We start from the raw sequence: 25,389 nt of genomic DNA on the forward strand, positions 1-25,389 counted from the left end.
CTTATGAATTAACTGATTCCAAACAATAGAACTCTAGATAGTTTCTGAGGTCCAAATTACTACTTAGGAATTGTTGTGACTCCAGTTTGACTTGCCACATCTTCTACTCTGAAAAACAAATAATCACCACGTTGTGATAGAAGTAAGATTGTTTATTATTTGTGCATTTGTATTCAAAAACTCTAATAAATATTTATAAAAAAAAATGAAAAACAAATAATCATGCTCCCTACCAAACTACTTTTAAAACTCCATCTAGTTTTAAAGGCAGTTTGCTATGGAGGGCTGCTGTTCAAGTCAAAAGACCCCTTGGGGAAGTGAAACTAGCTGACCAGTTGATCTTTAGATTTTCTCAACAGTTCTAATATTTACAGAGATGCAATATTGTGACCTCTCCCTTGCCTGCAAAAATGTAATGTCATCAGCATTCAAAGTGCTTTCCAGAGTGACAAAACCAAGATATATCTCTGCCCCAAACAAGATGCTTGTGATCTAAATTTAGGCAGTGAGGAGGAAAATGAAGGAAACAGGGAAGGGAAAGATTGGGAAATAAAGGATGTACTAAAAGTTAAAGGACTATGGTGCTGGGCCAAAGGCTTCACAGGCAACACAGTTTGGAGCTAGGCTTTATGGAGTTCCCAGGCATTAATGGAATCAATGTAGAATGGACATAGTAGTTCAATAAAAGAGTGGTGTGAAATTGAAGGTAATAAACTCAGAACGGTGAAGAGAACAGGAAGCGTAGGACATATCAGGCGATAAAAGCAAACGTATGGAAATGAAAAGACTCAAATTTCCCATACCAGGCATGTCCAAAGTTTGTTTCGGGGGCCTAATCCAGCCCGCTGGTTGATTTAATCCAGCCCCCGTGGCAATATATGTCCTGGGGTTATTTTATTTTATTTTTTTAAAAAAAGCTTGAGTACTAAAAAAAAGCTCAACAGCTTTGGTCGGGCTTCATGTATGTTCACTCCATCAAATCTGGCCCTCTTTGAAAAAAGTTTGGGCACCCCTGTCCTATACTGTTTTCACATCCCTTTTCATATCCAGCACAAACACATCAGCTTTACCTTTAAAAGCATATGTAATTAAAGCATGCAAAAGGCTTGCATGAACTTATTAACTTATTAATGGAAGTTTAACTGTCCCAACAGGATAGCTGCAAGTCTGTAATCAGACTTTATAGCAGGGCTTTGGTCCTGAATTGTAATAGAAATATGCCATAGAAGTATTATTTCTATGGAGGTCTCTGTTCTTGGAGTTCAAAATGCATCACAAAAGAATAAAAATTATTAGGACTCTACAAACCTTTATTTTGCATTATGCTGTAGGGCATTATTTTCAGCTGTACTAAAAATAAATGTCTCATAAGAGGATTTTATCTCAACAGGAGAGATTCTCTTTCTCTACAAGGGTAAGTTAAGGACGTAATACCCACTTTCCCAAAGATGTTCACATTACATTATGAGGCTATGAATATGCATCAGAAGTTTCTATTTTTTTAACCTTCTTTCTACCTCCGTTACAGATTTTGTAACTAAAACAGAGAGCATAGAAACATGAAAACAAAAAGAGATTAGATTTCATGGGGCAATACATTTGTAAGAAAAAATCACTTGGGGAGGCAAATTTGTAAAATGAATTACCCTGTTCGTTATGAGTTATAGTGATCAAAATTATTCTGCTGTATCCAGAAAATAAGTAAGGTAAAGGGACCCCTGACCATTAGGTCCAGTCGTGGCCGACTCTGGGTTTGCGGCACTCATCTTGCTTTATTGGCCTAGGGAGCCGGCGTACAGCTTACGGGTCATGTGGCCAGCATGACGAAGCTGCTTCTGGCGAACCAGAGCAGCACACGGAAATGCCGTTTACCTTCCCGCTGGAGCGGTACCTATCTATCTACTTGCACTTTGTGCTTTCGAACTGCTAGGTTGGCAGGAGCAGGGACCGAGCAACGGGAGCTCAGCCCGTCGCAGGGATTCGAACCACCAACCTTCTGATCGGCAAGTCCTAGGCTCTGTGGTTTAACCCACAGCACCACCCGCGTCCCTTATCCAGAAAATAGTATAGGACAATTTTTGCAGAATTTTAAATAGCTATTTAATGCATTGACATTTCTCTCTGAATAAAAGGAAAAGAAGCCATATGTCAGAGGAATTCTTCAGCCACAGGAAGAATGCTGTCATAATGGATTTGTTCAGATGTAACATCAACCTGTAGTTCACCTTTATGAGACTGTGTGAGCCTTGGTCATGTGTGCACCCCCACTCCTCTACTTCTTCAGCACAGCCATGAAGAAACAGGCAGCTTTTGCTTCTATTTTTAACTAACCAGAATTTGTCATTTTTTCCAAACCCACACAAAATGTCATTAGTCTCAGGGTGCTTCCACCCTGTAGTTTGTTATAAACTCTGTGCTGCTCCTTCATGCAAATGTTTTGCAGCAAAACCACAGTGTCATCCTCCTCAAAATAAAACCCCATATCTTCCTCCCATACAATCCGGATCTTTCATTTGTGTTTTTTGTTTGTTTGTTTTTACTTTTTGGATTTTCTGTGAAAATACGTAGTAAAATCAGATTAGAAGATGCTGAAACACTCCCACTGAAGTTTCTCGAAGGACTAACTGGGTCTTTCTCAGAACTAAATCTGTAACTATTGTTTATAAAAGTTTATTGGAAGCTTGAAAGAGAAAAAAATTAGTTATGCAAGCCATCTTCCATTCATGCATCTTTTGGAAAAAATATTTAATGGGGAGGTGGAATGTACTAAACAATGGAACATGGTTTTAGAACCCATACAGAATGTTTCTTTAGCTTTAAAATTGAGGCTGGTTCAGCAAAAAATTGATACTTCCAGTACACTGGGCTAGCCCAGGCCTAGATCAAGGTAGCAAATATGGGGCAGTAGGGGCAGAATTAGTGTTTAATTGTATTCAATGTGCACTTTTTAAATGAGCTTAAATAAAATGTGTCTGATATTGCTCTATTTTGAGTGTAATAGAGTAATAAACCCATCTTCTTAATTTGCAGGAGGAGTATATAAGTAAGCAAAAACTGAATTTTCACATGCTTGTGGAATCAAGAATTATTTTCAACAGCAGCTGATTACATTTTTAAACAATTTTTTAAAAGAATGACCTAGATGTTAATTTAAAATAAACACAGAGAGCTGAGCAAAAATAATCAGATCAGTTCTTATTTAAACAGATGAAAGATTGAGCCAATTATGCTTTGCACATCATGCAGCAAGTACTGTAGAATGTATTAGCAAAGGAGTTGAGCTACAACTGTGGTAGTCCCCAGTTCAAATCTCACCTCAGGTATGAACTCACAAATGGGCTTAGAGTAAGCTATGACCTTCTTAGCCTTGGCCTCTACATAAGCAATAGGACAAGGATGCTGAAAACAACTTAGTTTACAGAATTGTTGTAAAGTTTACAACCAGATAATAAAGTGCTATGAACACTGAAAAATGCTATATAAATTCCCTAAGGCCTAGTTTGGATGTAACAATGTCAATTTGATACTAGTTTTCCACCATGGTGCCAGACAAAAACTTTCCTCTATAAACAAGACTTTTGCCTTTAACTATCTGAGGCCTTTTGGAAGTAAATTGGATTTTTTAAAGTATTTCTTTTCCACTCTGTTTTAATGTATCTATATGGGGTTGGTTGGTTGGTTGTCGTTCTGGGTTGCCTAGGCAAGATAAAGTGGCTAACAAATTTTAACAACAACAACAACCACCAATTCATAAAATACTGCTTTCCTGTTCTTTCTATTTCTGCCAGCATATTGATGCTTTATTTTCTGTTGTATGTACCAGAAATTATCTGCAGCTAAAAATTGGGCCAAATACTTGATTCTTGAGACCTCATAAATATAGCCATCAAACAGGTAGGTAGGGGAGTTAAAGTACCTGGCACCATTGCTAGAATATTGTAATTTACCCTTTATTCAGCACAAGTTGAGTTCCAACAGCCTACATTTGAGCTGCCTACATCTAAATACAGTGGTGCCTCGCAAGACAAAATTAATCCGTTCCGTGAGGCTCTTCGTATAGCGGTTTTTTCGTCTTGCGAAGCAAGCCCATTGACAGCTTAGAGGATTAGCGCTATTAGCGGTTTAGCGGCTTTTAGCGGATCAGCTGATAAGCGGCTTAGCGGCTTAGGAAAAGGGGGAAAAAACCTGCAGGAACTCGCAAGACATTTCGTCTTGCGAAGCAAGCCCATAGGGAAATTCGTTTTGCAAAACGCCTCCAAAATGGAAAACCCTTTCGTCTAGCGGGTTTTCTGTCTTGCGAGGCGTTCGTCTTGCGGGGCACCACTGTATATAATATCCTACACAGCCCTCTTATATCTAATTGTTTGTGTCTAAGTGGGAACGAGAGTATAATGTGTTAGAGCACCTGTCATTTTTTATTTATTTTTTGGTATGAGCCTGGCTGTCTTTATTTTTTGAGTCAATTCAATTTGGATCAGAATCTGAGGACCAAGCATCTGCTACAATGCCTGTAGACAGTGCCTGGAACATTTAGTGCTACAAATTAATGCACTGAAAAACTAGAATATTCATTATATACTCCCTGTGAAGATGATATTTATATTTCTGGCATTTTTCATTAAAATGGGATTCAGAGTGGGGTTTTTTTTTTTTTTTTGTTTTTTTTTTGTTTAAAAAGGACCGAGAAGTCAAATATTGGCATTGTATTAAAGCTTTTGGTGAAAAATACTGCGAAATAAAATTGGATAATGAATGTTCATGATAATTGTATAATTAGTACAAATGAAAAAAACACACAATTTGATAGCTTCTTGAGCTAAAATGATTCATAGCATTCATTTAATCTGATGGAGGAAGGGGATACAAAGAGAAACAAATGAGCCAATGTTTTGCCGTAATGATTTTTAGCAAAAAAATGGAAACAGAAAAACCCTGAGCGTTGTCATGGGTGTAATATATAATTTCATACCTTCCCGTTCTTCATAATACATCTTGAGACATTTTATTTTGTATGAAGTGGCTGACAAATGTAAATAAAATTATTTTATACAGACATGATCTTAATGGGATGGATGGTAAAGAATTTGGTATGGGGTACAGGTCTCAGGAGAGCCAAGAAAATGGGCATAGGTTGGTTGTTACCTGTTTTTAAAGAGGCTTTGGAGAATATTAATTAGGATTAGTAAAGGTCCCTGGGCTCCCACTTCCCTCAATTCCCATCCCTCCATTTCACTTTGTTTCTTTGGTTTTAACCGAAGATATTCTCTCCCACCAACTATGGGTTAGCTGGTGGACTTAAATAAGAACTGCTGAGAGCTAAAATATCAGGGGGAAATTAAAGGGAAGCATATGATTCATGCTGTTCTATTCTGTTTCTTGGTACTCACTTCCTTTGTCACTGTAATATGCACTGTGAATCTTCTGTTCAAAAAATTGTTTTTTCCTTCTTCCTTATGATGCAGTACTGCTGCCTACTGTGAACCAATGGGGTTCATAATAGGGCTATATATCTAAATAAACCACCTCCTATTGCAGCTTTATACTAAAACACAGTACTGGGCTAGTCCCATAGTTCAGCCAACCCTATGACTGACAAAGCCACCATGTAATTCACAGCAAGTGCGACCTCAGGCTTACTGAGTTCTTAACAATTTTGCAGGATGCCCATATAATGTAGAAAGAAAAAGCACATTCAGATAGACTCAAATTATGAAATGTATAAAATTATTTTTCGTAAGCCAAACATTCTTCTCCCACATTAAAAGGTAAAGGGACCCCTGACCATTAGGTCCAGTCGTGACCGACTCTGGGGTTGCAGTGCTCATCTCGCTTTATTGGCCGAAGGAGCTGGTGTACAGCTTCTGGGTCATGTGGCCAGCATGACTAAGCAGCTTCTGGCGAGCCAGAGCAGCGCACAGAAACGCCGTTTACCTTCCCGCCGGAGTGGTACCTATTTATCTACTTGCACTTTGACGTGCTTTCAAACTGCTAGGTTGGCGGGAGCAGAGACCAAGCAACAGGAGCTCACCCCGTCACGGGGATTCGAACTGCCGACCTTCTGATTAGCAAGTCCTAGGCTCTGTGGTTTAACCCACAGCGCCACCCACGTCCCAACATTGCAGTAATACATATAAAGATCCTGTGATTCATAGAAATGTAGAGTTGGAAGGAACCTTGAGGATCATTTAGACCAACTCCCTGCAATGCAGGAATACACAGCTGTACCATACAGGGATTGAACCTGCAACCTTGGTGTTATCAGCACCACACTCTAACCAGCTGAGCTACCTAGGATATATTATAGTGGCATATGTGAGTATCTATACGCTGCTCTGGTTTTGCCAGAAGCGGCTTAGTCATGCTGGCCACATGACCTGGAAAAACTGTCTGTGGACAAACGTTGGCTCCCTCGGCCAGTAAAGCAAGATGAGCGCCCCAACCACAGAGTCATTCCGGGGTTAACTGTCAGGGGTCCTTTACCTTTACCTTTATATCTAAGAGTAATGTATGTGAATGGAGGCATGTATAAGAGAAACAAAGGAGCATATGGAGTGTGTAAGAGACAGAACAAGGGCACAGAGAATAAATTATGGGCAACCCCACTCCCTGCCTCACAGCTATGATTTTAGGTGGGTCTCTATTTGTTATTGCCAATTTACAAAATGAAACAGCATCAACAATGTGGCATTACTATAGGATACAGGAGAAGGCCTAACTCCATCACACATATTATAAAACTGTATGGGTATTGGTGGTTGTAAAAATATGTATATATATTTAAAATCACCTAACTGTATATAGCTTGGGGGCCCTTAGTGCAGTGAACTTCAGTGGTGCCACACACAGATTAAACAGTTCCATCTGACTACAGATGACCTTTTATTTTGTGATTTGCAAATTCCTTCTACCCTTTCCCTTTCTGAAGCCTTTTCTGTTGGATGCTGTGAGTCAGCAGCTACCAAAATAGATCAAAGACTCCTGCCTGAGATACTGCGGCATTTCCTTCTATGTAAAAGAGAAAAGAGCATTATTCCAGAGGGTGCCTTGCAGTTGCGGCTTGTGAATAACCATTGTTCATTAATATTAAGCACTGAACCTGACTACAGATTTAGTATGTTTGGGACCACTTTTTTTTTTTATTGCTAAATTAATGACCAAGTGCACAACTCGCAAGTCCTGTTGAAATGAATGGTCTTCTTGCAGAGTTTCATCCCATCTCAAAGGGCTTTCTGCATGTGCACAAAGGCCACAATCCACTGCGTCCCTTTGTGTGCACCCATTTTCCCCAACCTTCAAGTATCAACTTGTATTGTGACAGAGTAATGCAGCTCTTTGGCAAAAGAAAGGGAGATTAATGCAGCATGGCAAAATTTGAAATTTATAGAACCCTGTACAGGTACTGAATCTGAACACAATATATCAATTACATCAATTATTTTTAGACTTCCACTGAATCCAAACCACCATCTACATCAATGATCTTCAGATTTTCTGCTTTAATAGCAGGTGACTAAGTTTTAGATAGAGGCAGAATTTAGAAAGGAATGGCCCACCCCATTCCAAAATAGCTAGGTGTTCAGAACCTGAGCCAAATAAATAAGTTCAGGCCATTTCAAACTATTACATCATCATCATCATCATCATCATTTTATTATATTAGTATACCGCCCTTCATCCTAAGATTGCAGGGCGGTTCACAACAGAAAGATACAAAATGAGAATACAAAATCCATGAAGCGAAACCAATAACACTCCTTCCACAAACGCATTGAAAAAGCCATGGAATGTTAATCAGCTGAATGCCTGGTTGAAGAGAAATGTTTTTGCCTGGCACCTAAAGATATCTAATGAAGGCGTCAGGCGAGCCTGCCTTTCCCCACCCAAAAAACTTACCCTTCACATGCAGTATTGCATGTAGCAGTGCATGCAACGGAGAGGTTTATGTCATAGGCCAGGATTATGCCTGGAAATGTTCTCAGTGTAAGGCTCCCACTGTAAAGATTCATGGGAATTGCAGTTGGACATGCATTCTGACAAACTATAATTCCCACAGACCTTTGTGATAGAATCTGCTCAGATGTTAGGTATTCAAGGCTAAGGAAAGTCTGAATAGCTGCTCTCTCCTTCACACAAATCTCCACTGGTTATTACTGTAGGTTTTGGGGAAAGGAAAGTGAGTGGCAGGGCTGGCGAGGTGAGGGAGGAGAGACATTAGTTGCAGGGAAGAAGCATTATCACGTTACGCTGTTGTGTTGGGGCTTGAAGCGCATAGGGAAACTGGAGACAACAAAGAGGTAAAGTGAAGATCAGGCATAGGCCAAGTCAGGTCTAGGCAGAGTGAAGGCAGTTCTCCTAAAGCAGCTCAGGACCCTTGGCAGGTGTGGCAGCTGGGGTTTGGAAGATGATATCTCAGCCCACAGCCAGGGCCATTTGAGACCTTTTTGTAGGTTGACTAGCACTGCAGTTGGGTCCACCTCACTGAGAAGATGGCTGTGCTGACTTAAAGGACTCTTGTCTAACTCTGCAGTAGCCAACTGTAAAAGGGATGAAGGAATCTACACTCAGACTAGGAAGGCCCACAAGGAAGTGCTGAAGGTCCTTTCTATGTATTTCCTTCTCATCTATGTCTACCTCAAGATACAACATTGTGCCATATTCTGAGGCCATGGAAAGCATTTGGAAAGGGTCATTTCCACCTCCTAAGATTCTCTTTGTGAAGAAGCTTAGAAAGAACCATTCTTGGACTTCCGGAGGCGGCGCGAACAGTAATGGCGGTCCTCTTCCACTAGTGAGGAGGAAGCTCCGCGGAATTGGGTCGTCCGCTACGGCAAAGCGGAGACCCACTTTGGAAACCCACAGGCAGCAAGAGCCTGTGGTCTTGAGACTCAGTGGGCGCCAGAAGCGACCCCCAAAGCACTGAAGGAACCCCGTAAGGGGCTCCGGAACGTGGAGGGGGTAGCGGCGCTGTGAGTCGTTTCGCGATCTGCGGAGTGAAGCCGCGCTGCTGCTGCCGGTGAGCGCTGACCTCTCTTCCTGAAAACTTCTGATTCGGAAAAGCAACAACCCGTGAGTAAAGAAGGACTTTATAAAATCTGAGACTAAAAACTATTGAATTTGGCTGAAAGCGGAGCGACGTAAAAACAGGAAGTCCGTCTTCCGCTGTCACTGAACTTCAAAGCAAAGAGCTGGAGGAGTGGAGGCAAAGAAAGAAATTTTTAACCTAATTGATCTGAGCACCCACTGAACTTTCCTGTAAGCAAAATAAGGACTTTAAGCATTTGATTTTATGCTCTTTATTTGCATTGTGATACCTTTCTTCTATTGGAAATATAATCTGAGTAAGAAACCCAGGTGTTGGAGCTGCCTGAGTAACTGAGCTGTCAGTTTGCAGATTTGGACACTTTGAATTAAAAATTGCAACAATCTGAGGGAGTTTGGACTTGCTACTTTGAAGCAACATTTGGAATACCAGCATGCACTGTCTGAAACAATTGTGACTGCCAATATTAACTCTGCTTAAAACCTGTTATTGAAGGTTCCTGGACTTTAAACTTGACTCCAGTAATTTTACCAGAACTGATCTCTTCCCTAAAGACATTTTAAGCTCCCCCTAGAGGATTTGGGATTTACAACAGTGACATCACTTTACTTTCCTTTTCCCGGCCTCCTGTTTAATTGCTACCATCTGGGCTGTTGCTTTCTCATGGGAACAACTCAGCTTGACCTTGACTTTTAGATAACTCTGGAATGAGTGGCGCAAGAAAAAAGGGACCAAAAACCAGACAAACAACTTTAACAACTTTAACCGCAGCCTCACAGACACGCAGATCATCTGTACCTACTCTGCCTTCAGAGGAAGAAGCTGCTTCTCTGCCACAAGCAGGGGAGGGGGAAATTGAGCAATTACAACTGGAAGATATGGCCTCAGGAGCAACTGTTTCTATTTTAGAGAAAATTTATGAAAAATTGGAATCTTTGGATAAGAGAGTGGAATCTCTGGATAAGAAAGCTGACGAACAAACAGCTAAAATTGACCAAAACACAGAATGTCTAACTAGACTAACTGGTCAAGTATCACAGAACGTACAAGCAATTGGAGAACTGACGGAGGCCACAGTAGAAAATCGGAAATTGGCTGAGGATACTAGCCAAAGACTTGGAAATTTAGAACAAGAGGTAAGACCACTCTGCAAACAAGTAGGTGAACACCAGACCTATCTCTCTATGATAGAACTGCGGAATAGGGAGAGTAACCAAAGGATAAGGTCGATACCAGAAGCGGAAGAAGGCAACTTAGCTGAGTTTTTGACTAAAGAATTTTCCAAGTTTTGGAATTTAGAGGAAAAGGACTTTAAAATTGTATCAGCTTTCAGGCTTGGAAGACTGGCAAAGAAAGAGAAGCCCAGAGATTGTTTGATAACATTGAGATCAAAGGAGGAAAGGGATAAGATTTTGGGCCTACACTACGAAAAGTCACTGGACATTTTGGATAGAAGAATTGAAATTTATAAAGACATTCCTAAACAACTGTTGGATCTCAGATCTGCCTACTTGGAATTGGTCAGACTGTTGAGGAGCAACTCAATTATCTTTAGGTGGGAATTTCCTCAAGGATTATGTTTTACCTTCAGAGGGAAGAAGGTTAAAATCAGAACATTGGAAGATAGAGACAAATTTCTGACTGCACACGGAGAGGACCTTCAAAAAGGAATTGAATTACCTTCTGGGCCTGGAGCACCGGTGGTACCTGCACCTTCGGAACCTGAAGATCCAGTGAATAAGATACCACCCCCAGGAAATTAACCAGATTTATTCAGGATGTCTCTGCAACTTTTGAGTTGGAATATAAATGGCTGTAACATCCCGGAAAAAAGGAGGAAAATATTTCATATATTAAAAAAAGAACATTTGGACATTATTTGTTTACAAGAAACACATGTGACTAGGCTCCATAGAAAAGTGTTAATAAATAAAAGACTTGGCCAGGAATTTATATCTTCAGACAGAGTAAAGAAGAGAGGTGTGGTGATATATGCAAAAGAGAGCCTGTCACCTAAATTTTTATTCAAAGATGAACATGGAAGAATTTTGGCAATTGAGATACAGCATCAAGGAGAGAAGCTTTTGATATTAGGAATTTATGCACCCAACGAGGGGAAATCGGAATTTTACAAGAAGTTGCATGAGACTATGTTGGATTATCTGGACTACAACAACATCATTATGATGGGAGATATGAATGGGGTCGTATCAACTAACATGGATAAGTCACAAAGCCAAAATGTCACAAAAGACGGCAGACTACCAAAGACTTTTTTTGAAATGACAGACAATATGGATTTGATTGACATCTGGAGAACAAAGAACCCCTTGGGAAGAGAGGGAACATTTTTCTCTGAAGCCCAGCTGACCTGGACAAGAATCGACCAAATATGGATATCTAGAGGTCTGGCACCCAAGGCCAGAAAGGTGGAAATCTGCCCAAAGACCTGCTCCGACCATAACGCAGTAAAGATGGACATGACACTATTACCAACCGGCTCCTTTAGATGGAAGATGAATGACAACTTGTTTAGAGATCAGGAGATTATTAAGAAGGCCCAAAAAGCCTTGAAGGATTACTTCGAGATAAACATGAACACTACGGTGGGAAAAAGAATTATCTGGGATGCAAGTAAGGCTGTGATGAGGGGGTTCTTGATACAACAGAATGCTGTAAAGAAAAAGACACAAAATGAGAGAAAAGATAAGATCTTGGAGAAAATCAAAGAATTAGAGAAGAAGTTAAGATCAAATCCGAAGTCACAGCCGACTCTGAGAGAAATTAAACTTTATCAAGCTCAATATTCTAAATTGATAAACCAGGAAATAGAGTGGAAGGTTAAACTAATGAAACAAAAAACTTTTGAATCGGCGAATAAATGTGGAAAACTGCTAGCTTGGCAGTTGAAGAGGAGACAAAAACTAAATACAGTTACAATTCTAGAGATTGAAGGAAGAAATATTCAGAACCCTGTAGATATTAGAAAGTGCTTCCAGAGATACTTCAAAAAATTATGCACTCAAGGGCCGCAAGATGAGGTTGAGATTAAACAATTTTTGGAAAAAAATGGACTACCAAAATTGTCACAAGAAAATAGATTAATCCTGAACTGCAAAATAACACGACAAGAGATTGAACAAGCCATTCAGAACATGCAACTGGGCAAATCTCCAGGGCCAGATGGGTTGACCTCCAAGTATTATAAGACATTAAAAGACTACTTGATACAACCACTGATGGAGATTAGCAATGAAATTATAGAGGGGAAGAGGGCGCCGGAATCGTGGAAGGAAGCCTTTATCACATTGATACCAAAATCGGAAGCTGAAAAGACACAACTTAAGAACTATCGTCCCATCTCTCTTTTAAATGTGGATTACAAAATATTTGCAGACATTTTGGCAAGTAGACTCAAAAAAGTTTTAAATGAAGTAATCCACAAGGACCAGGCAGGCTTTCTCCCAGGTAGACATTTGTTTGCTAATACAAGGAACATTATTGACATCTTGGAACTTTTGCAAACAGATATAAATACAAAAGCAGTGCTAATTTTTATAGATGCGGAGAAGGCCTTTGATAATATTTCCTGGAAATTTATGAAGGGAAATTTAAAAGAAACGGGAGTGGGACGGGGTTTTGAGAATGGGATTGATGCAATATATTCAGAACAAAAGGCTAAATTGATAGTTAACAATGTGGTTACAGAAGAGTTTAAAATTGAAAAAGGAACACGACAAGGCTGCCCCATTTCCCCTTTGCTTTTTATTTCGGTCCTGGAGGTGCTCTTGAATATGATTAGAGAGGACCGGTTGGTGGAAGGAATTCAGGTCGGAGCGAAACAATATAAACTTAAAGCTTTTGCAGATGACCTAGTTTTGACCCTGCAGGAGCCAGAATCGAGTACGAAAAGAGTATTACAATTGATTCAAGACTTTGGTCGGGTAGCGGGTTTTAAATTAAACAAACAGAAAACCAAGGTATTGGAAAAAAATTTGACAGATACAGAGTCAGAACGGTTTCAGAGAGAGACAGAATTAAAAGTGGTTAAAAAAGTAAAGTACCTAGGGGTAAACATAACAGCAAAAAATCTGAGTCTATTTAAGGATGACTATGAAAAATGTTGGTCAGAAATTAAGAGAGACTTAGACAGTTGGACAAAACTGAAACTTTCTTTGTTAGGCCGAATTGCTGCTATCAAGATGAATGTATTGCCAAAAATGCTGTTTTTGTTCCAAACACTGCAGATTGTGGACAAGACGGAGTGCTTCCGGAAGTGGCAGAGAGACATCTCTAAGTTTGTCTGGCAGGGCAAAAAGCCCAGAATTAAGTTTAAGATATTAACTGATGCGAAAGAAAGAGGGGGCTTTGCCCTGCCAGACCTAAAGTTGTATTATGAGGCCGCAGCTTTCTGCTGGCTAAAAGATTGGCTACTTCTCGAAGACACTGACGTATTGGACCTGGAAGGTTTTAATAATGCTTTTGGTTGGCATGCATACTTATGGTATGACAAGGTTAAGATCAATAAGGCCTTTAAGAACCATATTGTCAGAAAAGCAGTGTTTAATGTCTGGACAAAATATAAAGACTTATTGGAAAACAAAACTCCAAGGTGGCTTTCACCTCTGGAAGCTAAGGCCCGAAAAAGACCCAATATGGAGGCCAAATGGCCAAAATATTGGGAAATACTAGAAAAAGATGGAGACAATTGGAAATTGCAGAGTTTGGAGAAATTAAAGGATAAAGTGCGAGACTGGTTACACTACGCTTAGATTAAATAAGTTTTTAAAAATGACAAAAAGTTAGGGTTCCAGGTGGAGAAATCGAAATTGGAAACAGAACTGTTAGAACCTAAGACTAAGGTACTTTCAAGAATGTATAACTTGCTGTTAAAATGGAACACACAAGACGAAACGGTTAAATCGGCTATGATAAAGTGGGCACAGGACATTGGGTATAATATCATGTTTGAAGACTGGGAAAGGTTGTGGACCACTGGGTTGAACTTCACTGCTTGTAATGCTTTGAAGGAAAATGTAATGAAAATGATATATAGATGGTACATGACCCCAGTTAAACTTGCCAAAATATACCACCTGTCTGATAATAAATGTTGGAAATGTAAAGAAAATGAAGGAACATTCTTTCACCTCTGGTGGACGTGCCCTAGAGTGAAGGCTTTCTGGGAAATGATATATAATGAGTTGAAAAAGGTATTTAAGTATACCTTCCTTAAGAAACCAGAGGCCTTTCTTCTGGGTATTGTCGGCCAGAGGGTGATAAAGAAGGACAGAACTTTTTTCTTGTATGCAACAACGGCAGCAAGGATACTCATCGCTAAATATTGGAAAACCCAAGATCTACCCACACTGGAAGAATGGCAGATGCAACTGATAGACTATATGGAACTGGCTGAGATGACCGGCAGAATCCGAGACCTGGGAGAGGAGAGGGTTGAAGAAGACTGGAAGAAATTCAAGATTTATCTACAAAAATATTGTAATTTGGTTGAATGTTAATAAGGATGCTAGATCACAAACAATTGAGCACCATTAAAATAGTTGGAATTAGGATGATAAGTGAGATTGAGGAAAATATAAACTTTTTGGAGAATTATTAAATTATATTTAAATGAGCGGGACATAAGAATGCAAACAAGTTGATAAATTGCTGGCAAAAATTTATAATGATGTAAGTGGGAGTGGGAGACGTGAGGGAGTCCAAAGAAGTTATGAAATTATGTTATGAAACATGTTATATTGTTTACTAATTTTGTATTTGTATTTAAAAATCTCAATAAATATTTATAAAAAAAAAAGAACCATTCTTATTTCAAATTGAGATAAGATGAGTTTGTCCATGTTGCTTTTCCATACCAACATCGTGCTGAGGAACCCTTGGGTGCTGCAGAGTATTCTAGGACATACTTAGGGCGCACTCTAATTTTGTGTGGTGCATCAACCGGATGAGGTCAGTCTGACCACTGCCCCATGTAAACTGGGAATATGACCTAGAATGCACAAGTGACCCCAATGAGAAAATCTTCAAACTTAAAAGAGTTTCCAGGAACACAGTTTAAAAATCAATTATATAGATTCTAGAGGGCAGAAAATGTATCTTTGCATGCTGGGAATCAATAGGACTACATCCTTATTTGAAAATATACAAGAGTGCAAAAGGTATATTTGGAGAAGCATAAAAAGATGGCTTCAAGAATATTGGAATTCAGTTTATGTTACCTATATGGCTCCTCACTGAATTCCATGCCTCAAAGTTTATAATTTCATAATCTGAAGACTGAGAGAGGCCTTTCCATTGCTAATGAGCCTGATTTGCAAAATATCTGATTTAGCTGCTGCGCTCCAGCTGCTGGTGAGTTTTCAATATGTCCCACTGTGCTGAATAATTTGGCCACTTCACTGTGTGTGACCAATTAACCTTGAGTCAGATTTGCCAACTTAAGGCTTAGAGCACTTTATACAACACTGCATTTTTATAAAGCAGAAAATGCCAAACATACCTGAGATTGTGCATTAATATTGGCTCCTTCCTTCACTAGAACTTTGACAACTTCAGCCTGCCCAGCCAAGGATGCAATATGCAATGCAGTATTGCCTTTCTGTTTGATAAAAGATAATGATAGCAATAATCATTTATTCATAAACAGATTTGCCCAAAACCTGGTTCAAAGCAGCTTTCAATAAACAGTATTCTCATTCACATTCATAACATCAATTGAAACTTTAGCATTCTTGCATTAAAACTATTCAATAACTTTCTCTTCATTCAAAATAAACCTCCTAGGATTAAGACTACCCAAAAATTTCTTAGAGAGAAATATTTTTGGCCTCTTTTTTATTTAAGCTAGGGAGGTCCATAATGTGGGAACCTCCTATTTCAATACTTTGACTCTTATGGTATGTATATAATACCACCATGTTCTTGCTATGCACTGCCCTTCAGTGATGCAAACCAATTTTGATAAACCTGATAATTCTAGAATATTCAAAGGGATAGAGGCGAAGGCAAAAAAGCTGACTCCTTTGAACTGGTTTTGCCTCATGCTGCCAGCTATTAACACCAAGACAAAAAAAGGGAAATTATTCTCAACCAGAGAAAATCCTATGGAGTAATATGGAATTTATTTTCTACTTGCATGACAAGGGAGCAGTTTTCATGGGAACACAGAAAACTCCTTATACACAGTCAGACCATTGGCCCCCAGTATTGTCTACATAGGAAACCTCAGACCTGGGGGGGGGGGAATGAGGCCCTCCAGACAGGGGCGTAGTGTGGGAGGGGTCTGCTGGGGCCATAGACCCAGGAGCATTTTTCGGGGGGGGGGGAGCGTTGGCAGGGCAGCATGAGGAGGACACAACAGGCATGTGACCTTCCAATCAGTCCAAAGCCGATCTGTTCATGGAGACCAAGTCTGGATCCAACACTTTCTCATCTCTGTGATTATATAGTATAGGAGAGGGTTCTTCAATTCTCCTATGTTTTTACTTTGAAGCCAACAGGTGTACCAAGGGAGGGTTGGTGTGAGTTTGGTAGGGATTGCAGAGGTCGATGGAAAGTGTGTGCTTGCATTCTTGAGGCATGCACAGCCGACGTTAATGAGGAAGGACAGAGCACAGTGCTGTTGTCAGGTGGAAGGTGTGTGAGACATATACTCAGGAGTTTCAGCACATGTTTCAGAAACACTGCCTAATGGATCTTAATGCAGAGTTGAAACAAATAATGTTCATCATTAGTCTGTTTCAGAAATAGAATCATAGATGGCTGTGGTGCTCACACAAGGTCGCTTTCCCTCTCCCTGCCCCCTTCCCCTTGTTTATTGTGTTTTTATATTAGATTGTAAGCCTTCAGACAAAGACTGTCTTGTTTTAATTGACTGTTTGCAAACCACTCTGGGAGCCTTTTTGGCTGAAGAGCTGGATACAAATGCTCTAAATAAGTAAACATTACTGTACTACAGCTCCCATCATCCCTAACCTGACCATGTCACTGATCAAAGCTGTAGTCCAACCACATTGTCTACCCTTGCTCTATTTCAGTGTGTGTGTGTATGTGTGTGCGTGCGCGTGCACATACACACACACACATAGAACCATTTATATATAATGATACAGTGAATATATTACCTTAGTAGCAGAGTCCACCGCAGAACCTCTTTCCAGAAGCTCCTGAACCAGCCCCACATGGCCTTCTTTGGCAGCCAGGTGTAGAGCATTGAGTCCATTCTGCAAGGAAAAAACAAAAAACAACAATCCTCACATTAATCACAAACTCCCATTTGGCCCTTCTTAAAGGGGTAAAACCCTAGTGGTATAGCACAGGCTTTGAATACAGAAAATTTTAGCTGCAAGCACAGACATCAGCAGCTAAAAAGTCCTCAGCTGGCACAGCCACTGCCAGTCAGAGACTGGGCTGTTGTCTCATCCCAGTCACATATGAAGCTCCAGGTCCCACATCCAAAGTATGCATGGTCATGCCGTCCACCACGTCCGCCGCACAAACACCTACACATCTCTCTCAACATTTGCAAATACAATTAAGAAATTTTGAGGTACAGAAGGAGATAGCTTTGAAATCTCATAGACTCTGCCCGCCCATTTCCCATGGGAGTGTGGGGGAGACACAAAGGAAGCTGCCTAGCAAACACAAGGTTGGACAGATTTCTAATCTCTATGACCTCTCCCTATCCAACTGATGTACTGATCTCAAAATGGGTAGGTTTCAGGAAGTTCAAAGGAGTCTACATAGTAGCACCCTCATTTAAACCTCCCAAAGTCTACTTGAAGCGAACCTCTGAGTGCGGTATATAAAACAAGAATTGGATGGGGTTTCTCTCATTTCTGTCCATTCAAGTGTTGAAAAGTCTTCTTGGCCCTCCCTGTGCTCAGAGTTACCTGGCTTGCCCACTTCACATATTTGTTTGTTAAAACTATTTACCGTATTTTTCGCTCTATAAGATGCACCCGACCATAAGACGCACCTAGTTTTTAGAGGAGGAAAACAAGAAAAGCCAGCAAGAGCCGCAGACACGCTCGCTTGGCGTGGCTCTTGTTGGCCTTTCCGGGAGGTGGGAGAAGAGACTGACAGGCTGCCCTCCGTCCTTTCTCCCACCTTCCTGAAAAGCCAGAGCAAGCTGCGCAGCTATTGCTGAAGCCAGCAGAACAAGAATCATAGAATCATAGAATCATAGAGTTGGAAGAGACCACAAGGGCCATCGAGTCCAACCCCCTGCCAAGCATAGCTCTGCTGCATAGCTCTCTTCAGCGAAGCGGGAGGAGGAATGGAAGGGGCTCTGTAAGGGCTCCCTTCCATTCCTCCTCCCGCTTCACTGGGAAGCCAGCAGAACAAGAGGCACTGTGCAGCTCTCACTCTTGCTGGGCTAGCTTCAGTGATAGCTGCGCAGCCTGCATTCGCTCCATAAGACGCACACACATTTCCCCTTACTTTTTAGGAGGGAAATAGTGTGTCTTATGGAGCAAAAAATACGGTACTATCCGCTCAGTTCTACAGCAGACTACATAAACAATTCTTAAAATAAAACAACACCTCCTCTATCAGATACGCAGACTTAAAGGGGTGGTGGCTCTTTGTAAACGAATAAGAAATCAGATAATTTCTCAAACATGGATATTTAAATTCTAGCTGCCAAAAGCAGCCACTTTATTTGCACCCAATGAAAATGAAATGGCTCTAGTATATCCAACAACTGCTCTTACTTTTATTATTTATATAGCAGTAAACCACTCTGACCGTCCCAGAATATACCTAAATATCCAAAACTTTGTCATATTTTTTCTGGCTACTATAAATAGATTCCAAGTGAGAGAAGTTTATTATTTTATCTGCTTGATCTTGGGGAAATCCTAATATAACCACTTCTGGGTCAAACAAAAGTTTTATTCCAAAAAATCATGATATGCAGCTTAATGCACATGCATTAGGAGGTGATAATTCCCATGCTGTCAAAAGCTTAACCAGCTGATTTCTGAAAATTAAACTATTGTTAAAGGGATAGGAGCAAATAGGCCTTCTTTTTGGTCAGTATGAGCCTTGTTTGTAAGGAAACATCTAAGCTGTTCAGAAAAACATAAAGGAAAACAACAGAAGTATGAATAAAAACAGATATTTTAAAATATTCAAAAGATATTTATTTATTTTGAAGTAGGTCCAGTTAATTTCTATGGGATAAAACCTCCACATGGGATAAAATATTTTAATAAATGAGTACGAATAAATAAAGTAAGCCTACTTAGGATCCCCCAAATGCCTTACTAGCACACCTGGCTAAAACAGGAAATCTAGCAGATTTACTTACAACTATAGACCTTGGAATTCAGCATTAAATGAATTGACACAATACTGTACAGATTACATTAAAGGATCTATTCAGTTTTAATGATCAGTGGAAACAGCAAAAGGTCAGCTGGGCACAATCCAACCTATTTAGAAAAGAGGCTGGCTGGAAACCAAATGCTGTTTTATCTGATTAAATGGATCAAGGCAGCAGAAAACCACAGAGGGAAAGACTCATGTTGATTTCCCCATTATCCACCGGTCTATTCTGGAGGTCTGGGCATAATAATAATAATAATAAAGTCTTTCAGCAGCAGAACACAAGGTTCAATGTTCTGTGAGCCTTTCAATAAAGAGCCCACTCTAGATTCTACAAAAAAAATAGTGTCGTGAACCTACAGAAAGGGAAGGAGAAAATGATGGAAGGAAGAGAAAAGAAAAGAGTAGGGCTTGGCTAATGGCAGGCTTTTTCACGTGATCACTTTTATCTTAGATACAGCACCCTCTTAACTAACTTTAGCCCTGTATTTGTTTACACAACCCAGGACTCATGGTTGCAAGTGGTTCCAAGTGAGGACAAGTGCATCATGACTAAGCAGTGATTATTTCCTACCTAGCATCTCTGTCGCCATGGAGTAATTCCATCTGTAAACAATGTCAGTTCTTCAGGTGATCAGATGTGGGAGGAGTTTGCAATTTAATTACAAGGGCACGCTGCTCTGTGAGTGACCTAGGAAAAGTGGTACTGGTCCTTTGAAGAAACGACCAGGGATTCCCTTTCCCATATTAAAAAAAACAGCAAACAGGTTGCTAGTTTAGATAAAAAGCCTATATCCATATCTGCAAACGCCATGCTATTTTATCAGATACCTTCAATCACAGCAGGAATTGAAGAATCACAGAATTGTAGAGTTGGAAGGGACCACAAGGATGATGTAGTCCAACCCCCTGCAATGCAGGAATATTTTGCCCAATATGTGGCTTCAACCCACAACCCTGAGATTAAGAGTCTTGTGCTGTCCAGACTGAGCTATCTGCAGGATCAGTTTTTCTTTAGACACATGGAAGAATAAGAACATAAGAAAAGCTCTGCTGGATCAGATCAGAGGCCCATTTAGCCCAGTATCCTGTTCACCGAGTGGCTAACCAGGTTTTATTTTATTTTTTATTTAACCAATTTAAAACCACTTCATAGCATGAAGCCATTAAGAAGTGTACAATGTACTTATGGAAAGCATATAGGCAGGACCCTAGTGAAACAGGACTATCCCCAAGTGTGATTCTCAACAAAGGGTATAAATAATGAGGCATATTGCCTCAGGCGGTGAAGGTAAAACATAGCCCTCATGGCAAAGCAGCCCTGAACTTGTGTAAAGCCATTCCCATTTTACATCCACCCTATTATCTGTAAGAAAATGAGAATAAAACTAAGAATATACGATTGCCTAGTGTTTCTTCAGAATGAGCATTAATGAAGTATCTGTTTGCTTTAAGGATAAAGCAAGTAGGCTGTATGGGAAGCCAAGACATTTGCTATTATATCCTTTTTCAAATGTACTTTCAATCAAAAATGTAGCAAATGTGAGATTTGGTAACTAGAGAATTATAGATAAGAGTACAGAGGGGAAGTGGATATTATGTAATTAGACAGGGACAAAATACACATCAATAACTTCTACTTACACACAGACTGAGAAAGTGTGAAAACACATTAAACATGGCAAACAATTATTTTAACAACTCATCCTCTCTGAACATCAAAAATTGTGTTTGACAAAGAGAGCATACAGCTTTGACCCCCTGGTCCTAGTCCTAAACTAACATCACATCAGCTGCACTACAGTGCTTGATCTTGGCAAAATTGAAGTGTCTGTTCTGAAATGCTGCATGACATGGATCATACATCTAGTTTGATCCATACAAAGAACATTGACCAAGTGCTCATCTGATCATAGCACTGGTATGTCATATCCATACAGCAAACACAATTCTCTTCAGATAAAATATCTCAGATCAGCAAACACAATTCTCTTCAGATAAAATATCTCAGATACAGCAAACACAATTCTCTTCAGATAAAATATCTCAGATCAGCTAACATAATAATGGGGAGTAATGGGGTTACTCCCACGTAAACATACCGCATTTTTTGCTCTATAGGACACACTTTTTCCCCTCCAAAAATTAAGGGGAAATGTGTGTGCATCCTATGGAGCAAATGCAGGCTTCTTGGCTTCAGTGATAGCAACGCGAAGCCTCCAAAGCGCAGAGGGAGCGCTCCTTCCATGCTCCGGAGGCTATGTGTTGCTTCCGCTGAAGCCTGGAGAGCGAGAGGGGTCGGTGCGCACCGACCCCTCTTGCTCTCCAGGCTTCAGGGATAGCTGCCTGAAGCCTTCAGAGTGCAGCGGGAACTTGCGCTGTGCTCCAAAGGCTTCGGGTTCCTTTTGCTGAAGCCGGGAGAGCAAGACTCTCCTGGTTTCAGCAGAGAGGGAGAGCTGCACAGTGCCCCTTCAGCGAAGCGGGAGGAGAAATGAAAGGGGCTGCGTTTTTCCTGCCGCTTCGCTGAAGGGTCGCTGAGCAGAGAGGGGGAGAATTTTTTTTCTTGTTCTCCCCCTCTAAAACAAGGTGCATCCTATGGTTGGGTGCATCCTATAGAGCGAAAAATACGGTACTTAAGATGTCAATCCCATATCGGTTTTTTTTTTAAAAAAACTATTTTTTTCTTTCTCAATTCACTTGTATAGATTTGAAATAAAGCAAATGCATGATCCTTTGCAAGCGCTGAGGCTGTGCCCAGTATGAAACAAACTAGTTAGCATTTGAGCAGTTCTGATTACTGCAGATGTCCATTAGCTACTTGATTCTATCTGCTCCAACACACATTGAGCTTCCCTCTAAAAATACCCTACGAAGTGTTTACTTGCTGCCTGATGCTACACAGAAATAGCAAGGGAAACTTCAGACTTCCGCACTTGGGATCACTGAACACCAGGTGCATTGTGGAGGAAGATACACTTGATTTGTAGAAAGCAAAAGGGACACACCATGCCCAAGAGCAAAACAGAAGCTTTCCAGTTTCCATAAAAATCAATAAAATATGCTTTAGTTCTCTCCTTTTTTAAGGAGAGACCCAGGTTTTCTATCTTGCTTGTGATCAGCATATGGATGGAGTCAAAAGGAAATTTCTCTATAAGAAGAACTGCCTGTTAACTAATTTAAGCCTATTCTGAGCTACTGATCTACTATTAATCTCCATGTAAATGGAGAGCGAGTGGCCACCTTTTGTTGTTATTTATCATGTTTATAGTACTCATTAACTATGCAGTCACAATATAGAGACTCTATTTAAATATTCCTTTCCTGATAACCACGAATAATGGCAGCCACTGAAATCACAGACTGGGCTTTGGCAAACTTAAATAGACTGATCTGTCCTGGACTGGAGACTGAGCTAAATTGGGAGTTTTTCTTTCTCTTTTTGTTGTTATATGTTGGAAATCAATAAAAACTATATTTATTTGTTTGTTTGCTTGTTTGTTTAACAGTTCACATAATAAAATTGTAGATAAAACAGTGAAAATTGTGTGTGTGTGTGTGTGTGTGTGTGTGTGTGTGTGTGTGTGTGGCTGGCTCACAGGAATATCTTTCCACCCCACCTTCAGCACTCAATTCAATGTAGGTGAAGGAAAGGCCAGCAAAAGAAAAAAACACTCCTTCCCTTCTTCCTTCTACCCAGTTCCTTATGCAGTTCCCACTTGCATATTATGCCAAAATCTGTAAATCATGAGCCACTTACCTGATTACATGTATTGATGTCTATTCCTCCCTTCAGATATTCCACAACTTTGTCCAGATTGCCAGCCCTGGCAGCTCTGAGGAAGCTTGCATTGCTGTCAGACTGTGAAAATAAGCAAGAGGATACTATTACATTTCTTCTTCAAAGGTACACAGCACAAGTAAGACCAATAATTTGCACTCCGGATTTGGGCATCCCTATTCTAATACAGATTATTTACCAATGCTGTGGTGTGCATGTAACCATACGGAAAGCCAATAATAAAATATTTTACCAATATTTCTCAACAATGTTTTCCCAAAATATCTTCAACCCTGTTGCACCTCACTGTCATTGCCCCCCAACTACTGTACCTTAGCTGAAAATTTGAAAGGGTACCAATACACATACAGCTGTTCTGCACCTGCAAAGATCTGGCTAATGTGTGGACATCTGGAAAAAAGGAGCAAGGAAGCGTGGCAACATTGAGGCAGCATTAAGTGTATGTATGGAAGCAATGTTTGAACCGGTCGAATGGTTTAATGTGGATTTGAGCAGCAAAAAATTGTGAGAACACAGTCTAAGTTGAGCCAAAAATAATTATGATTTTTCCCCCAGGTAGAAATATAAGTGATCAGTAAAAAAAAATTTAAAAAGCATCCAAAAGATACAAAATTACCACTACTACAGTTACTCACACCTGTTATAATCTTGTCAAAATGCCTAATTATGATAATATACTTTGCTTTTCACATGATTCAACTGATTCACAAGAGAACAAACGACTAAGATCTGGCTGGTTATTACAACAGATTAGGTCAAACTTTGTCCTTTCCTTCTGTGTCTATCTAAGCCAGGGATGGGAAACCTGTCACACTCCAGTTGTTGTTAGACGCCAGGTCTTATCAGTCGCAGAAAGCACAGCCAATAATGAGTGGCTACAGGTACCCCAGCCCTGAGCTCGCCCTTCATAGTTGCTGTCCACAAACATCTCCCATCTCTTTTCCCTCACCTTGATCAACAGCACACAGATCTTCTTTAAGGTTTTTGTCACTCCAATCTCATTGATCCCTTCCGCCATCAACTGCCAGCCCTGATTCATTCCTCTGTCTCCTCCACACATCATTCCCTCAGGGTCAAGCTACACAGCTTACTGTCTTCTCTTTTGTAGCCATTTTGCCTCCCAAGGCGTAAGATTCACTATTTTCTTGGCTTGCTTGTATTGTGTGCCCCATTACTCCTTAGGGCTCCACTTCATTGAACCCTTTCTATCAACAGGACGCAATGTTCCCACCCCCAAAAAACAACCCTGTGTGAAGGGTTTTCTCCCAGCTCCAATTGACTTTTGCTTCCTTAAGAAAGGGATAATGTTGGTCAGATGGATCTCGTTTCCCAGCAGATAGAACATTAATCTCTTCCATGGTATCACAGCTACTCAATCAAAGACTTAGATAAACACTCAGAAAGCTTCAAAGTGTTTCATTGCTATATGTACAGACAAGAGAACATTTGTCCACGTATACTACCATGTGAAGCACTATCCTACCCATGCTTACTCAGAAACAAGTCTCAGTAAGTTCTTTCTTTCTGTCTGTCTATCTATCTATCTGATTTGTATATTGCCCTTCATCCAAAGATCTTATAGTGGTTCACGGCATAAAAATACAAGATCAAAATACATAATAAAAACAAAACAATAAACTTCCCCATTGAGACAAAATACAACGTAAAAGTGTTTGTGACTGCCGCCTTAATTTCACAATGTTGCTATTAATCCCTCCCACACACAACTGAAGGGCAGATTGCTCAAAAAACACAACCACACAAGGAGCACGTCTATGCACTGATAGGCAAATGTAATTGTGAGTCCCCAGTTGGGGAGTTTGCCAAATGATCTATTTCCCAGAAGAAAGGTAAAGAATAATGATATGTCAGGGGCACTGTGGAAACTTAAATCATTGTTCCCTGCCCAGCGCTAATCAGAACTCTGCTAGGTGCCCACTGGTGAAAGTGGGGGTCCTCAGTGGTCATGTTGCTATGGTCCCCTCACAAACCTGGAGACACTCCTGGTTTGGGGGGAAACAGGATGTAAAATAATTCTTTCTTGTTTGGACCTGTCATTAGTGGAGCCAAAAAGGCACTTGGAGGATTTGTCCTGGTCCACTTCCACTGGGGTAGTACTATGAATACCCCAGTAAAGTAAGCCTGTCCATGAGAAAGGAAGGAAGGTGAAACCATGGGCAAAGGACAGTCATGCTGTTCT

The 25,389-nt window shown here is 40.3% G+C and overlaps 1 protein-coding gene across 30 annotated transcripts in view; it reads right to left on the reverse strand.

Moving 5' to 3' along the window:
• ANK2 (ankyrin 2) overlaps positions 1–25,389 on the reverse strand; it is a gene marked incomplete at its 3' end in the record, with an annotated part of 330,684 nt that overhangs the window by 113,088 nt on the left and 192,207 nt on the right. For all 30 annotated transcript variants that reach the window (XM_081876550.1, XM_081876558.1, XM_081876549.1 and 27 more), the window contains exons 2-4: positions 23,148–23,249; positions 17,185–17,283; positions 15,561–15,659 (exon numbers count right to left, since the gene is read on the reverse strand). In XM_081876550.1, coding sequence (XP_081732676.1) covers positions 15,561–15,659; positions 17,185–17,283; positions 23,148–23,249 — 300 coding nt within the window. The remainder of the gene's footprint in view (positions 1–15,560; positions 15,660–17,184; positions 17,284–23,147; positions 23,250–25,389) is intronic.

This window comes from Podarcis erhardii (genome assembly GCF_964252035.2).
Source record: "Podarcis erhardii genome assembly, chromosome: 9".
Lineage (NCBI taxonomy): Eukaryota > Metazoa > Chordata > Lepidosauria > Squamata > Lacertidae > Podarcis > Podarcis erhardii.